Genomic DNA, 18,967 nt, shown 5'->3' on the forward strand with positions numbered 1-18,967 from the left:
CAGTTGAAGTAGCTGGCTTACTGTTGTAGGTATATAACAAATAGCTTATCAAGCGTAGTTAGATACATGTCTAGTGATCTTTAAGCTCATATTCATACTCCTGCCAAACATCACCTTACTTATAATATAATATTTGGTTTTTAACTTTCAACCATAAATTTTTTAAGAGTTCAATTCACCTCCCCTCTTGGACGTCTAATCCGCACTTTCAAACTATCCGTTGAGCACTTCCTAAGTAGAAGGACATAAAATAGTATCAATATATAGTAATCCTCATATAAGATAATATACTATTATCTCCAGTCTAAGAATCATGTCTTACATGATTTTTACAAGAGTATTGTCCATAGACACTTGGAGTAAATTCCATATGGACTACTCAATAAGGTCATGTTCAATTCAATAAGGTCGTGTTCAATGAACTTGTTCTTGTAAAAAGCACTATATGCTTATCATAGAATCCATGTTCCGCAACCTTATAAGATAGATTGCTTACTTCATAAGTAAGTGATAACACATTTTGGTAGTCTCAAGCGTTTGATCAATATCCAACGATCAATATCTAATTCTTGATCAAACATTGACTATGAATAAGTTTAAAAATGTATGTAATGAGAATCTCATCATTATAAACTCATTTTATAATTTCTCTTACATTTGTATTTACATTCCATATGTTCATCTCTAATAGTTTGGATTATTCTTTGACAATACCATGATTACTCGTACTATTAAAAATTGAACAATACCTTTGGTATAAATATATGCCATCAATATAACATATAAATCAATATAGATCATTTGACAACTTCTTGTCTTTAGGGCATACTCTATCAAAAGTAAACTAAAGTTTCAGGTACAAGAACCAATTGTATCACAACCTCTAGAACTTTGACTATCAAATTGCTTGGCAAAAAAACCAGTATGCTAGTCTGATTATGTTATGGGGAGGAATATTGTGTTTTATCTTCTAATAGAGGATGGGGAGCCATTAACTCTGCATGAGGAAATGACTAGTTTAAATGCAACTCAATAGATGATAACAATGCAGGAAGAAATGGAAGATTTTCATAAGAACCTAACTTGGAAACTTGTTACAACAGGGAAGAAAGCCCATTGGTAACAAATGGGTGTATAAAATCATGCACAATAATGATGATCAACTGAAATAGTATCGTGTAAGATTGGTGGTAAAAGGATATGCATAAAAAGAAGGTACTGACTTCAATAACATCTTTTCCCTGGTGGTTCGACTTATAACAATCAGAGTAGTCTTGGCAATGTTTGTTATATTTGACTTATAATTGGAGTAGTTAAATTAAAATTGCTTTTCTTCATGGAGATCTTAAAGAAGAAATTTATATGCTCCAACTAGAGGGTTTGGAAAAAAGAAAAAGAAAATATTTCTATATGATCTCAAATAAGCATCACGGTGTTAGTATAAGAGATTTTATTTCTTCATCATGAAGCTTGAATACAACAGACTCCATGCAGACCCTTGTCCATATTTCAAGAGGTTTGGTGAAAATAATTTTATTATTTTGCTATTGTATGTAGATGAAATGTTGGTAACAAGTCCCAACAAAGATCGCATTAAAGAATTGAAGGCATAGTTGGCCAGGGAGTTTGAAATGAAGGACTTAGGACCAGCAAACAGGATTCTAGGTTTGAAAATTCACCGAGACAAAAATAATAGGAAGATTTTTGCTATCTCAGAAAAAATATTTGAAGAAAGTCTTTTGATGTTTTAACATGCAAGACTGTTATCTAATTTCTATCTTTTTCCTATTAATTTCAAATTATCCTCCAATATGTGTCCAAATAGTAAAGCTAAGAGGATGAAAATGTCTCGAGTACCGTATGCATTAGTAGGAAGAAGTTTAATGTTCACTATGATCTGTACAAGACGAGACATTGCACAAGCAATAGGAGCAGTTAGCTGATATATGGCAAAACTAGGAGAAGAATATTTGAATGTTGTCAAGAGGATTCTGAGACACATAAGGGTACCTTAGATGTTGCATTATACAATAGGGAATTATAATTTATCGTTAAGGGTTATGTAGACTCTAATTTTATTGGAGACATTAATAAGAGAAAATTTACAATGGGTTGTATGTTTACATATACAAGAGGAGTTGTAAGTTAGATTTTAAAATTACAATCGGTTGTGGTATTATCAAAAATAAAAGTAAAATATATGGTAGCTACTAGCTCATAAGGAAACAATCTGGATTAAGAGATTGTTAGAAGAACTCGAGTAGAAATAAGAGAAAATTTCTTTATTTTGTGATAGTCAAAGTGCTTTGCATATTATAAGAAATTTAGCTTTTCATTCTAAATACACTTAGGAGTTCAATATCATTTTGTTCGAGAGGTTGTAGAAGAAGAAAGTATTGATATGCAGAAAGTCTATACTAAAAAAAATCTAGCATATGTCTTAATGAAACCAATTAATATTGATAAGTTTTCTTGGTGTGGGTCTTCTATGGTCATAGTAAAAACATAGGTAATATGAGAATAAACTTAAAAATAACTTTCAAGCGAGAGAATGTTAAAAGATAGTAAAGTTATCTTTGACAAATGTATATATTTGATTAAAAAAAAGAATGACTTAAATCAATAGGTATTTTAAGTATAAAAATAAATGGTAGAAATAGTTTTAGAAAAGCTACAAATTGAGGAATTACAATCTTTATTATTCATTCAAAAGAAAAACTTATTTTCTTTTTATAATTTATTTTTTTCCTACTTTGAGAGATTGTAATTTCTTTTTCTTTATTTAATGAAGTTACATATTTTAGTTGTGGTATGTTATTTTACCCCTTTATTTTCTAACAATTTACATGTCTAAACTACTAGTTAGACCATGAATTAGGGACTGTATAAAGACTTTTGTGGACAAGATTATAACTAGTCCTTCAACCGACCATGTACGATGCTGGTTAAAGTCATTAAACTACTGAGTAGAGTCTAGAATTAAGATATTTGATGCGTTTTCTAATTTTATTAGGATTTTAATTCCTTAACTGTTTGGTTTACTATTCATAAGAGTGTCACTAAGGCTTAACCATTATAAATGCTTTAGTTATTTATTTGTCAATAACTTTTCATTATTATTTTTATCAATTCAATTATTTGAGAATTCTCTTAAATTATTTTAGATTTTTTTTTGGATTTAGAAGCTTGTTTATCCTTGCATTGTCAATATTATATTGGTTGCACGTTAAATCTACGCTATATGTTGTGTCAATGTGCAATAGAAGTAACAAAACATACTAGTTATATATCAAATACCAAATATATAGTATATAGATACTAGTTATATACTATATAAATACTAAAACTTTTACTCTCGGCTACTATTTTTGCACGAACTGCCTAACATTACTATTTCTTTCATGGTTTAAGATAACATTGAGATTTCTTTGCCTAGATTATGTCCCTTGTAATATTCTTTAGGTTGTTTTTTCTCCTTTTTATTAAAATATTATATATAATATATATCAAAATATGTGAAAATGGTACCAAAAGTACAAACTATTTACTAAAAATAGTTTTAGATACTAGTTTTAGATACTAGTGATGTATATCAAATATTATTAAATGGATATCAAACAATATACCAAATAATTTGATACTACAAAGATTATAAAATATATATTAAATTTGATGATAACACATATTATTTTATAAAATTGGAAAAAAATATCTGATTTTCAAAGAATGAAGTTTTTTTTAATATATATTAAGGTGCTTGATGAATTTTCTTAACAATATTTTTATAATGCTTTTTTGATATTGGTTTTGATTGATGTAGTGTTGATGGATTTGAATATAATACAAATATATTACATATACTGAAGTGTTACTAAAATACATGAAATGTATATTGTATGCCTACTTTTTATTTTTCTACAGCTATAAATCATATGTTTAAAAATAAGTAGTGAAATTACATATTACTAAATGTATATAGATTCTGTTGAATGTATACTATTTGTCGCTATTTTTTTATTATATTCTACTCTAAGTATATATAACTTGTAAAAATTTTATAAAATAATAAAATAATTATCATAATAATAAGGTTTTAATTTTTAATGATAACAAATGCTATAACATATTTTCAAAATATGATCAAAATTGAATTCCTTTAGAATAAGTATCCAGTTTACTTCAAATTTGATAATGCCTTGATCTCATTTTTTTAATTTCTACCTTTATAGAATTGGTGAAGATAAAGAAAAAATCAAATCCAATATTCAAACAATCGAGCTTATCAAATAACATGGGTTAAATGCCCCCCTGGTACCAAACCTTAGCACTTATATCCAATTGGTACCAAACCTTCAATTTGTTTCTTTTTGGTACCCCTCCTATTTTTCTGTTTCTTCCGCCAGTACCAATGAGGAATCCGGCAGTTATTTGCTGATGTGGTTGCCGGATTTATAAAGGACCACACATCACTTGCCACATATGTTGCTGAGTCATTTACTTTATCCAAGTCAGCAATTAATAAAATCTCACCCCAAATAAATAACCCTAAATTAGGAAAATTCCCAATTTTGAATCCTAGTTTTTAGTATTTGGATCGATTCACTTTTTCTAATAATTGGTTCTAAAGCTTCCTTGTTCTTTATCTTGTCGAATAAATGGAGCAAGAAACAACTGAAAGTGTGCTTAACTTGGAGGAATATAGTGTTGGAATTGAGCCGCTGATCTATATGTGCATGTGGAATGGCAAGTGAAGCTTTGCCAAAAATAACTGAAAGTGAAGCTTCATCTCTCGAACTGAAAGGAAACCTGGGCGCAAGTTTTGGGGATGCTTTCTTAAAGTAATTATAAGAGTACTTTCCTTAGTTTACATTGATATGTTTTTAGTTGTAATGAAGGTTTCTTCTTGTACAGGTTCTTCATCTGTCATTTTTTTAAGTTAAGAATGGACGGTGGTGAATCTAACCTTACAACTGAGTTGCTGAATGAGCACAAGAAGGATTAGTTCGCGAAATTCAAAGCTAAAGAAAATGAAAGAAGAGAAAAGGAGCATGAAGCGTAGTAGGGACCTGTCTAAGCTTCGTTGTTATGCTGTGGCTAAGATTGTTATTTAGAAGATGTACTTTTGTTAGCTTAACTTGAAGATGTACTTTGGATAGATGGTAGGGTGTATACAGTAATATTTACAACTACTGTTACTTATGTATTTTGATGATGAATGAATGAAATGATAAATGAGTATTTGGTTTTTACAGTAGTTGATGATGAATGAATGAAATGATAAACACAATAGTTTTTATTTACTACTGCTTCATTTGGTTGTTACTGTTATGAGAAATATGCACAACAAATTGTCATATAGAGAAAGTCTCGAGACAGACAAATTGAGTGACAATTTAATAAATAAGTGAGGCTGTTGATTACTTTAAATAATCAATTCTTTGAACAAAAAGTGAATGGATGTGGAAATTCTATCCACATGAACCCTACACCCAAGGTTGTCAAAAACCATTACAAGAAAAATCTGTCAAAGGACCACATGTTAGGTCCATACATATAGTAACAACACAACAACCAAAACAAACATTATTATTTAGGGTTTCAAAAACAGAAAACAATTTTAATTCTTTACAATTCTAATTCCTTTTTTCTTTGCATTTCCTGGAGGCAGCCAAGCTCTCTTCTTTTTTGAAACACTTCCATCAATCTTTTGTTTTCCTTTGTCTTGAAGTTTTGTTATTGTGCTAACTCCTTCAGCCCCAACATCTTTGCTCAACAACCTTTGGGGTTTGAAAGTCTTTTTTCCCTCAGCTTCAGTTGCTGGCTTTTTTGCACTTCCTCCTTTCTGTGTTTGTGAAAGTCTTCCAATGCCCAGATCTGGTGGTAGCTCACTCAATAAATCATTAATGCTCTTAGTCTTGTTGGTGGTAGTTTTTGAAGGTGATGTGGTAGAGTGTAAATGTGATTTCTACTGTGAAGCATAATCACTACAATCAATTAAATGAGCTGGTATGCCAAGCTCAACTGCAGGTTTTTGTGCTTATTTTGCTAATGGTGTTACATTGAATAACAGTATAATAAAGTCTCAAGTTAGCATACAACTAGTTGACATTACTCAGTAAATATCAGAGGTGACAGATTACTTACCTGTGATAATGGTATTAGTGGTGACAAATTATCAAATATTAAAGCTGTCCCTAAAGGAGCTGTGCCTGTAGGAGCTCCATGGTCATCTTCATGATGAGGTTGGTCAATATCAAACACATTTGAAGCTGTATGATCATCTTCATGTGTTTCAAACACATTCTATGCACTATTTTCACCAATTGATCCCTTTTTCTTTTGCTGTTTTTTTGTCTTCCTCATCACCTAGTATAAAAACTCCTTATTAGTTCATATATGTCATTGCAGGCAAAAGTAAATGAGAGGAATGGCATACTTACAGGCAGTTTTTCCTTCCTCTGTTGTTGCCTTATAGAAGCACCAGCATCATGAGACCTTTTGTTGTGGCCCTTAGCACCACAAATTGTGCATGTCATCATAGAGCCTTTCTTAGTGCCCTTGCCATTTTTTACTAGAGCCTCCTATCTCATCTTTCTCTAACCTTCTCTTTCTATCAGGTCTGCCTTTTCTAGGTTTGATTGGTTGGGGGGGGGGGGGGTAAGACTGGGGCAGTTGCCTTGGGCCAAAATTCTTTACTGGTAGTTGGGTTAAGCAAATGGCTATAGCATTTTAGGTATTTTTCAACCTTGTAGTAGTCATGTGTATAAAATTCAGGGTTTTCATTGTTATACCAAATTGCACATACAATATGACAACAAGGTATTCCAGTTAGATCCCACCTCCTACATGTGCATGTCATTTCTTGTTTATCAACTACAAACTGTCCCCCTAGGCCAACCACTTGAAACCTCTCACCTCTAGACCACTCTGTTGTAAACATCCAGCAAAATTCTTTGGACTTTTCTAGTTTTTTCAAGATCTTAGGGTAGTAAGCAGATGCCACTCTTTTTATAGTATCCATGTTCTTATGTATCCTCTTCATTAATTTTTTCCTTATAACCTTATTCATAGCTATCACACCATTGGTTCTAGCATCTAAGATAAAATTGTTAGAACACTTACATAAGTTGTTTAACAATATGACACTTAGCATTAGTCCTAAAATGAGATCTAGACTAATGATGAGGGGGGATGCTATTCATATAGTTATGTCCTTGATATGATGCTGATGCAAACTTCTCCATTATCCTTTGAAATATCTGGACATAACTTGCCCTAGCAACACCCCACATAAGTTCTTTTAACCCTAGACTATTAAATTTCCTTTTAAAATTATTATGCATATATCTAACACAAAACCTATGTTGAGAATTCAGGAAATAGTTCTTCAATGGCAGGAATAAGACCCTATTCCAAAATAGCAATAATAATTAATACCATTATGCCAATCAGTCATGAAAATATATGAAGGAATAGAAAAGAAAATTGTGAAGAGTATTTACCTTCTGCCTGTCAGTCATGAACACCCAATGATAACTGCTTGTTATCTCTAAATCTTCAGCCAGCAACTCCAAAAACTATTTCTAGTATTACTTATTTTCTTTCTGCACAACACACCATGCCACTGGATAGATGTAGTCATTTGCATCTAAAGCAACAGCTGTGAGAAGCTATCCTCCAAATACTCCTTTCAGCCAACACCCATCCAAAGATATGAAAGGCCTACAACACTTAAATCATTCCCTCAATGCAGCAAAGCACACATACATACTGTTAAAAACACCTTCATTCAAATAAAAAACTATAGTGCTTCCTGGATTACTTCTCAACAGTTATAGCTTGTAATCATGAAGTCTAGAAAGTTGTTATGTCTCATCACTGTTGATAAATCTCAAAGCAGCATTTCTTGCTCTCCATGCTTTAAGTTTGGACACATCAACACCACAGTCTTTTTTCACAGCTTGTATGATCCCTTGAATTGTCCAACTGGGATTAGCTCTGAACCTTTCAACATAATGCTGAGCTATCCATTTGGCATTAACATGCCTATTATATGCCTCTCTTGAATAGTTATGAGTGAAAGAAGCTGACTTGATCTGCACTGTTTGTCTGTCTGTGTTCATCAGGTATGCCCAAATGAAGAACTGCCATCTTTTCTTGCACTTAGCCTTGTATTTCTGCCTTGTATTTGGACCCAATATTACATGGTTTCTAGTTTTGATTGATGAGCTCTTAACAGCATCCTTAAATTGTTTGAAGGAACTGAATAGCATTCCAATATTGAAGCTGGGACTCGCCATGTCAGTCTCCTTATTAAACACAGGCCACCTGTGCTTTCTTGAATCTGCATCACTATCTTCACTTGAGGAGCATGACAACAGCTCATATGATGGAGCATATACTATGACATATGTTTCTTCAAACAATTCCTTAGTAGGTTGCCTAGCAGTTATAGATCCAGATGGTTTGTCCCTCTCAAGCTCCTTATCAACAAACTTATCAAATATGGCATCATCATCAATATCTTCATCCCTCAGGTCATAATTAGAGTCCACAAACTCACTGTCCTCTGAATCTACATCACTATTCTCTCTATCCTTACAACTGTCATCATCCATATTTTGTTCATTTTGTGGTTCCTCTCCTTCCATCTCAGACATATTTTTCACAGCCTCTCCACTAGTATGTGGTTCCTCAACTTCTTCCCTAGCTTCTTCTATTCTTTCAAACTTATCCCTACTAAATATATGCATCAGTTTACAATCCTCCACAAACATTGCCATTTCTAAAGCATCACTATCAGTTTCAAGGCTTCTCAATCCATCATTTATACTATTTGTAGAATCCTTCCATATAATAATCTTTGTTTTAGGTTTCATTCCTAGCTCTCTAGCCATTGAATCTATTTCTATCCTAGACATCTTATCTAAACTACAAAAATCAACAGCTCCCATATCCCATAGCTTAGGATGACCTCTACTATCAACTCCATAATCATGCCAATATAAACTAAAGTACTCGGAATTAGGCACTACAAAATACAATTATCCTAAATTAATTAAACAAACATTAATTACTTTAAAAAAATAGTAATAATAAACATCATCAACATTCAACCAATAAAAAAGATTTCTTCAAATTACCAAGTAATGAGAAAACCCTAGCCCCCTGTATTATTAACTTCCAAAGAAATGCTTTATGCAATACGCATTCAAAGATGCAAATTTAAAATGGATAGAACTTCAATTCTTTCAATAACCACAGAATAACTACAGGTGCTTGTACTTACAGTATACTAGTGGGTCTTTGGCTTTCTCCCTTACTCGCCAATTAAGTGTCATTACTCCCTAATCTCGCAATGTGCAGGTACAATTCTATAAAGAAACTATAAAGCAGAAGGTTAGAGATAAGAGATTCAGAGAGTGTTGACAATAGAGGTGGAAGTAGAACGGTTTACGTTGATTTATGAGGTAAAGTGGTTACTGTTGGGTTGGCTTAAAGGAGGAAAACAATTTGTCTCAATTGTTTAGCTGAAGGTAAAGGTAATTTGTTAATTGCTGACTTGGATAAAGTGAATGACTCAGCAACAGATGTGGCAAGTGGTGTGTGGTTCTTTATAAATTCGGTAGCCACATCAGCAAATAACTGCCGGATTCCTCATTGGTATTGGCGGAAGAAACAAAAATAATAGGAAGGATACCAAAAAGAAACAAATTGAAGATTTGGTACCAATTGGATATAAGTGACTAAGGTTTGGTACCAGCGGGGCATTTAACACCAAATAACATCTATAAAGTCGATATGTGGCTTAGTGCTACCAAGTGGAGCGTTCTTCGTGTAGAATTGTAATTTACTGCTTCATCAACACTATTGATGATTGTTAGAAGTAGATTTCTTTGCATGTATTTCTTGATATTTAATATTTATTTTTATCTTTTATATTAAGATGTAATTATTAATTTTTATTAATAGAATATCCATATTTCTTCTAAAAAAAAGATGCCTCCACCATCTATGGCAACAATCAACTAGAAAAAAGAAAACCGCTTGCATGGTGGGAATTTTCAAATAAAATAAAAATAGAAGAAAAGCGAGGAACTGAGAAAAAATCAAAATCAAAGAGAATAAGGGAAGAAAATTGTAATTCAATAGAAGATTTACTGTAAAAAAAATTAGTAATAGCTAAAAAAGAAAACAAAACCACCTAAATAATGTTAAAGTAAAAAAAAGTATAAAAATAAAAATAGAAAACGAAACATATAAAAGTAAAGAGGGAACAAAATAGAATGGATTATGTAATTTCCTCTATGTTTTCACCATAATGGACATGACAAAGAAAACCTGAGGTATATAAATTATGATATAACATGTATTCTCGTACCGAAATATAATAACTTTTTAATCTCATTGTTAACAGTACATAATATACTATCAGTATATAATTTACACCAAGTTTATTTCGAGTATACAAAGAGTATCATTGAAGTATATTATGAGTATACAAAGGGTATCATCGTAGTATATTATGAACATATTCAACTTATACTCAAACATGCTTATATCTAAAAATTCTTTTGATGACAAGAAGACTAACACTTGCACATTTAGATTGAAGCAATAAAGTTTCTAAATATATATAAATCATTCATAACAAATTCAAACAAATAAAATCCACAACTTAAAATATGTCTGAGAAAATTATACCTACTTAGCTTAAAATTATTAAAAAGGACTTCATTATGTGACTTTTTAAGTTTTCAAAAGTTTTAGAAGATGAATATTAGATTTCAAAACTCAGATTTATAGAAAACTAAAAAATCGATCTATTTTGTAAAAAACTCAGAAAACAGTATATATCGAATGTATATAGGTATATAATAAATATATATTTTTAAATTTAGTAAAATTGTATTTATATTGTGTGTGTTTTATATATATCTTGTAAAATTATTTTTATATTAACTATTACATGAATATAAGTATATAAAAAGAATTACTTATAGATTAACTATTATATTATTTTTCTATTATTGTTAAATGTCTCCACCATCATCAGTTTATTTTGTTGTTGATCTTTTCATCAAAAATAAAACCTTAGCCGCCTCTCCTCTTTCTCTCTTAGTTTTCTTATTCTTCATCAATTTTTCATCTTTTGACCGACCACCGGTCACTTTTAGATCGGCGGTGGTCCTTTTTATTTTTTATTATTAATTAGTTTTAATTAATAAATATTAGTATTTTTTGAGGAGTTTTGTGGTCTTTCATTATGGGAGTTTTGAATCCTCATTTTGTAGGAGTTTTATGAGAGTGTTGAGTTCTAACTTTATGGGATTTGTGAAGATAAAAAAAAGAAATCAAATCTATCATTCAAACAATCGGGCTCGTCAAATAACATTTATAAAGCCGATATTTGGCTTAGTGCCACCAAGTGTAATGTTCTTCATGTAGAATTACAATTTACTGCTCTACCAATATGATTGATGATTGTTAGAAATCGATTTATTTACATGTATTTCTTGATGTTTAATGTTTATTTTTATCTTTTATATCAAGATGTAATTATTAATTTTATTAATGGAATATCCATACTTCTTCTAGAAAAATAGATGCCTCCAACATCCATGGGAACCATCAACTAGAAAAAAGAAAACCACTTGCATGGTGGGAATTTTAAATAAAAAAAAAAAGAAGAAAAGTTAGAAACTGAGAAAAAAAATCAAAATCAAAGTGAATAAAGGAAGAAAATCGTATTTAAACAGAAGATTTATTGTAAGAAATTAATAATAGCTAAAAAAACAAATCCACCTAAATAATGTTAAAATAGAAAAAGTATAAAAATAAAAATAGAAAACAAAACGTATAAAAGTAAATAGTGAACAAAATAGTGTGGATTGTGTAATTTTCTCTATTTTTTCACTACAATGGATATGAGAAAGAAAACATATGGTATATAAATTCTGATATAACATGTATTCTCATACTGTAATATAACAACTTTCCAAACTTCATTATTAACAGTACATAGTATACTATGAGTATATAATTTACACTAAATTTATTTTGAGTATATAGAGAGTATCATTGAAATGTATTATGAGTACATAAAGGGTATCATCATAGTATATTATGAGCATATTCAACTTATACTCAAACATGTTTATATCTAAAATTCTTTTGATGACAAAAAAAAAAACTAACACTAGCGCATTTAGATTGAAGCAATGAAGTTTCTAAATATATATAAATCATTCATAATAAATTTAGACAAATAAAATCTACAACTTAAAATATGTCTAAGAGAAAATTATACCTATTTAGCTTAAAATTATTAAAAACAGCTTCATTATATTATTTTTTTAAGGTTTTAAAAGATGAATATTAGATTTTAAAATTTAGATTTATAGAAAACTTAGAAATTAAATCTATTTTGTAAAAAATTCAAACAGTATATATAAGTATATATTTTTAAATTTGGAAAAGATTATGTTTATATAGTGTGTTTTATATATATCTTACAAAACTTTTATATATTAACTATTACATGAATATAAGTATACAAAAGGGATATATCAATTATATATTATATAGAATAAATTATTTTCTAAAAGAATATATAAATATAAATAATTTTTAATGTATACAATAGATAATATATATTAAGTATATAATGAGTTTATTTCAGGTATGTAATACTGTTATTCTTATCAAATCTTCTCCGTTCAGACTTTAAAATTATATATCGATCTGAAAACAATACCTATTATTATTCTTCATCACAATGGATATTTGAAAGAAAATATGAGATATGTAAACTTTGATGTAACAAACATTCTCATACGAAAGAAAAACAACTTCCAAACTTCATAGAAATAATGTCAATCAAAATTAAAATGGAGCAACCAAGAACGAAGATTCGATATCAAGTTTATCGTGAGTATACAAATAGTACCTTCGAAATATATTATGAGTATATTCAACTTAAATTCAAACAAACTTGTAAATTTAAGATTATATAGTATATATAGACTTATCATGAGTATATAATGAGTATCTACTATCATTTTTTAATTCATTAAAACCTATATATTTGTTGTACAAGAACTATAGATTCTAATAAATCATTTTAACCACTCATAATGGCTATAAACTAATTATAGAAACTATTTAATTACACAAGTTTTAATTCATGAAACTAAGTCATAAAATTGAATATAAAAACTAGTGCTATTAAATGTCATTTGCGTTAAAATTTATATATATCATGTTTTTTTTTTCAATATCAATTATGGTGAAGAAAAATAGATATTTTGTCTATGTATAATATAATATAATATAAAAGATGATTTTAAAAATCTGAATAGAGAATAAATAATGAGAATCATAGTATCATATACCTAAAATAACTATAAAATATAAAGTATAAAATAATTTTTATAGTATACAGTAAAAAGTATATATTAAGTATATAATAAGTTTATTTTAGCTGTATGATACTTTGATTCCCATTAAGTTTTTTCCATTCAAATTTTTTAAATCATTATCATATTTTTTGATATATTGATATGGACAAAATATATATTATTCTTCACCATGATAAATACAATAATAAGAATCGAGTTAAAATCATTCATAATAAATTTAAACAAATAAAATTTAAATATATCTAAAAGAAACTATATCTATGTAGTATCAAAATCAACAATCCTATCAGTAAACCTATTAATATTACCATAAAATTGCTTATCTATCATGTACGGTTCATTAACAGAAAAACATATAAAAACTACATCAAGTTTCTTCTCTAAATCTTCTTTGGCACACCCACCTCCTTAAGCCCACCACCACTCACTCACTACAATAGTCTTCATCTTTCCTGAATTTTGTATAAGAAAACAACATGATACAAGCATCTTCTGATGTTCGTAAGTTTGTTGTTTAAGAACCATTAATACACTAGAGGCTTAAAATTCATATTATTTTTTAATAAAGTGCTGATTTTTAAAACTCACGAGAGAGCATTAAAGCACATAAAAAAAGTGTTGATCTTCAAAACTCATGAGAGAGCATTAAAGCACACAACGAAATATCGATCTTCAAAGCTCATGAAGGAACATCATAGCACATAAAAAGTGTTGCTCTCAAGTTCATCACGAGTGTTTATCCTAAAATAACCAATCTAATACATGAGCTCATTTGAGGGCAATAGTACATAAGCTCATTGGAGAGCAACAATACATGAACTCAAATGAGAGAAAAAGTAAATGAGCTCATTGGAGAGTAGAAGTCCATGAGCTCATTGGAGAACAACAGTACATGAGCTCATTGGAGAGCGAGCTCAAAGAAGAGAAAAAGTAAATTAGCTCATTAGAGAGTAGAAGTACATAAGCTTACTGGAGAGCAACAATACATGAGATCAAAGGAGATAAAAAATAAATGAGTTCATTAGAGAATAGAAGTACATGAGCTCATTAGAGAGCAGCAGTACACAAGCTCATTAGAGAGCAAAAATTACATGAGCTCTCAAAGAGTAGAAGACTAATTCATCCAAATGTAAAAACAAGTACCAAGAACTACATAACACTAGTTCATCCAAAGTGATTAACGAATTCTAAAGAAGTATCTCGATAAACAAACATCCTTTCGAGCTCGCTAACCAATCTCTTGAATATCAAGATCATTCAAAAAGTTATGAATATACATTATGAAAGAAATTTGATTTCAAAAGAAAAATAGACATTTACATAAAACACTCAATTGACTAAATAATTTTAACTATAAAAGTTTAATTACTATATATATAATTCTATATTTCTTGAAAATAACATACTTGCAATTTTTTTTATTTAATACATAAACAGTTAGATTCAATAAAATCTTTCTCTAATATAGTCACCAGAAGGATCATAATTGCAAGTCATGAGAACTCCCAAATCATCAGAGCAAGTCACTCTAGCACACCCAATTTTTCTTGTTTTCCTCCAAACAATTTGATTATGGTGTCCACATTTTTTTATGTCCATAGCAAGAGTTAGACTAATAATTATACCATTTACGATGACAACTGAGTCGGTGTTCACTTATTATCATTCATAAGAAAAACAAAGCAAGACTAGAAGACTAGACTACAAGAAAAAGAAAGAGAAAAGCCACAAGGTCAAAAAACAAAGCAAGAAAAAGTAAAGATAAAAGCAAAAACTAAAGACTAGAAAAGCGTAAAAAAGAAAAAAGCCATTAGTAAAAATATAACATTCTAAAATACGCTGCATAAAAATAAATGTATGCCTTGTAATTTCTTCTTGAAAAAATATACTTTTTACTATATATTTATTAGAAATATTTTATATAAATAAATAACATATATAAAATAAGCTAGATTCTTAACGAAATTAATATAATATAAGTATAATTTTTAAAATTCATAATATTTCTACTAGATATATACCAATTTTTATAGTAACATATACTTTTTTTTTTTGTTTCTATTTTCAAGAAAAAATATATCATTCTTTCTGTGTTTTACAGAAAATATATACTAATTTTTTAGATTTCATATTTATCTTTAATTTTTATATTTAGTATTTACAATTCAACTCAAAATCCTTTAAACTACTAACACAACTACTAACATTTTACAATCATATTATTTATCAATTCTAACTAATCTCGACCAAAACAATAAAAATTCTACCTAGAGAGAAATTTAAATTGTTGATACTTGTTCTATTTTTTAACAAATCAAAACAAAACTCTTTAATCTGATCCTTTTCCCCATTTAGTATTCATTTTTAGTTTTGAAGTTGTTACAGAAAGAAAGTAATGTGGCATTGGTAGAATTTTAACCTTTTTATAATTTTGGAAGAGATTCTTTTTGTTGGTTTCAGATAGAAAATGAGTATCAATATATAATCTGTATAATTAAAAATAATTTTGAATTGGTAGAGTATTTTTCTAAAAACACCATTCCCACGGTATAATAGATGATCTTTTTGTCGTTTTAGGTTATTTGTGTAAAAATCTTTTTTTTAAAATTAGATTTAAAGTTTTTTTATTTAATAAATTAGTTCTTTTTTTATATAAATTGCTTTTTGTTAAACCTACTTTTAAACAAAAAAATCATCAAATTATTTGCTTCTCTGCTGATACAAGAACTTTAAAAAAAGATATTAAAAGAAAATGCTTTTGTCGCGAGGCAAACCAAATTAGGCTATAATTGATTTCCTAGATATTTATGCCAACAGCAGAAACCCACCCTAACAGCACACAATTTCATTCAGAAAGTGATTGATAGTACTGAAACAGGCAGAAATAAGTTGCTCTCTAGTCCCTACCAGTAGACCTGCCAATTACAATTGATTCACAAAGCTAAAAATTGATGGAACATTACAGAACAAACCTGAGATGGCACTCTAAATATCCATGGACAAATGATTTTCTTTCCATATCAGTTTGGATGGCAATTTATCTGTGCAAGATCGTTGGCATGAAACTGCTATGAGCTATCAAATACTTAAAAGCATCATCCCCTGTATCCTGAAGCATCTTATACTTGGCAAAATATGCAGCGACTTCAAGGGAGATCAGCTAAAAATGTTAGCCACCAAAATTTAATTGTGTGAGATTCTTTTTCCATAATCGTCTGTAGTACTTTTCAGGATGCACCCTATCTAAGTCAGCTCCTTCTACGATATAGAGCTAAGGCAGGGAGTATTACGAGCATACTCGAGCTCTTTGCTGCTCATGCTTCTCTGATAGAATTGATGATGAACTCAAATCTCTTTCTGCTAAGCATCTTTTATATGGTACGAAGCCGTTTGTCCGCTTGTGGAGTCTGGCTCTTCCGTTTGCGGAAAGACTTTGACAATGATGTTCAACATCACTTGCTGATCCAGTGTTCAATCCACTACAGGATCTTTCGTCATGAATGTCCTTTTCTTTAGACCTTTCTTCCACACAACAGTTTCTAGGATCACCATGTGAGGATTGACCACATGAATCTAGGAATGAAAACGGCAGATCTTGGAAGACAGCCCATGGCAAAGGAGGGCTGCTTTGTAAACAATTGACATTGTCTCCCTGTTGTTCCAACACCTGGTGCACTGGAGTAGTACTAAATGGCAATGAGTTACAATTAGCAGCAGTACCTATTCCAAGGGATAACTGGGTGTCCAATTGTTTCCTCGTCAATGTCTGAACACCCTTATCATTACCAATATCAGGATCATCTTCACTGATCTTATATGTCACTGACAAGAGATTTTCTGAATCCTCAAGACACTGTTTGGGGGAATGTGTCACAGAAACAGTTCTTCCAAAAAGCTTTATGCTTGTGAAAGGAACTATTGTGGCTGCATCTCCTTCTGTACAAACAACATCCATTGGGTCCAGCTCTAGTTTCTGGATCAAGGGCAGAAAATTAAAACAATTAGTACCAATGATACCAATGTTGTATATCTGCAATCAGTTGAAGAAAAAACTTTGGCAGGATAATTCATCTTACCACAGACAAACAATTATCCTCAAACGGAGCAGAAGAAAATTGTAGAAGTGGTGAAGATCCATTATGATGTTCAGTAGATGAGCTGTGCTCTTGTTTTTGTATTGGCAATAAAGTAGCAGAATACATATCAGTGGCACATGAAGATCCATTATGCTGCTCTGAAATGGAAGAAGATCCCAGTGAATCTGAAAAACCAAGTGGAGATAAGACTGAATTGGGAGATTGGTTTTCCTCCTCTGAAACTGATAAATTAGGGGATGGAGATCTTTCCAATTGATTGGAAACTAACATTCCTTCAACTGATTTACGAGGATAAGGATGCATAGGTTTCCTCTTTGGACGGGGAGGTGGTATCTCAATTGTCTTAACTGAGCTCTCAGCCCCACCACCATTTGACTCTCTAACAACCTAATCATCAACATCAAAACTAACCCAATTAAGGAAATGCACCCAATTATCATTTGCATTTAACAGAATCCCCCCAAAAAAGAAAAGAAATATCAAAAAAAGGAAAATCAATGAAACCTTGGAGAAAAATTTCTGAGCATGGCTTCGAATTTGAACAGCAGATTTGGTGCCTATAAACCCTGCATCAAAAGTAACACAAAAAATTAATCTAGTAAAATACAGCACCACACTCAGATAGCTTAGCTGCTTATTAGTAAGCCAAACAAAACAAAACCTTGTATTTTACGCCAGCCACGGCCATAGAGCTTCAAGGCTTCAAGGAACTTGTAGTGTTCTTCTTCTGTCCATTTCTCCCTTTGCTTTGTAATAGTATAAGGCTTTCTCACCTGTTAAAATATGCAAACTGAAACAACATTAACATCCAGCGCTTCTCACATACTTTTGTTCAAGAGAAAACCATAAAACAAAAGAAAACAAAATTGCCATTGTTTGAACCTTTGGTACATGTAAGGACAATTCCTTTAACTTGAAAGAAGCTTCCTGAGAAAGAGCTGAAATCAATCACTAATATGTAGTGGAATATGCATGCTGCAAGCTGATGAATTACAACCCATTCCAAAAAAACAAGAATTAGAACAGTACCTGATGAGCAGCCATTGAAGTTTAAAATCCAAAATGAGGAATTAGAGTAAATGCAAAATATCTGTCTGTGAAAGAATGAAAGAAAGAAAGAAAAATGAATGGGAAACAGGAAAGTGTTTGATGAGTTTTTGGTTGTTAAAAAGGTAGAGTGTGACACGTCAGATTCATATTTTTTTTTAATATAAGCTGTATGCACGGGGCATGTAAGATAATTGATTCACCCGAACCGAACCAGTTAGACAATTGAAAATAAAATTTTAAATTAGACCGACCGGTTTAATTATAAATCTCTTTTTTGAGTTAAACGTGTGGTATTTATACTTTTCTTAAGAAAATTGACGGTTAATTATCGATTTTTATTTTTTTATAATTAATATATTTTATATAGATATTATTAAAATTACTTTTACATAATTATTT

The 18,967-nt window shown here is 30.3% G+C and overlaps 1 protein-coding gene across 1 annotated transcript; it reads right to left on the reverse strand.

Moving 5' to 3' along the window:
- Positions 1 to 16,242: 16,242 nt before the first annotated feature.
- LOC8275077 (protein REVEILLE 7) lies at positions 16,243 to 18,689 on the reverse strand. Its single transcript, XM_015723620.3, has 6 exons — positions 18,548 to 18,689; positions 18,401 to 18,445; positions 18,180 to 18,291; positions 18,023 to 18,084; positions 17,498 to 17,905; positions 16,243 to 17,394 (listed from the first exon to the last, which is right to left on the reverse strand). The coding sequence occupies exons 1-6, from the start codon at positions 18,560 to 18,562 to the stop codon at positions 16,708 to 16,710; spliced, it is 1,329 nt and encodes a 442-aa protein (XP_015579106.1). The 5' UTR covers positions 18,563 to 18,689; the 3' UTR covers positions 16,243 to 16,707.
- Between the last annotated feature and the right edge of the window lie 278 nt (positions 18,690 to 18,967).

Source organism: Ricinus communis, chromosome 2 (genome assembly GCF_019578655.1).
Source record: "Ricinus communis isolate WT05 ecotype wild-type chromosome 2, ASM1957865v1, whole genome shotgun sequence".
NCBI lineage: Eukaryota > Viridiplantae > Streptophyta > Magnoliopsida > Malpighiales > Euphorbiaceae > Ricinus > Ricinus communis.

Excerpts from the sequence above, each read along its gene's own strand:
- LOC8275077 (XM_015723620.3), bottom strand. Across the intron at positions 18,292-18,400 it reads TGTCCTTACATGTACCAAAG|GTGAGAAAGCCTTATACTAT; the intron begins GTTCAAACAATG and ends ATATTTTAACAG. Across the intron at positions 17,906-18,022 it reads CTCAGAAATTTTTCTCCAAG|GTTGTTAGAGAGTCAAATGG; the intron begins GTTTCATTGATT and ends GTTGATGATTAG.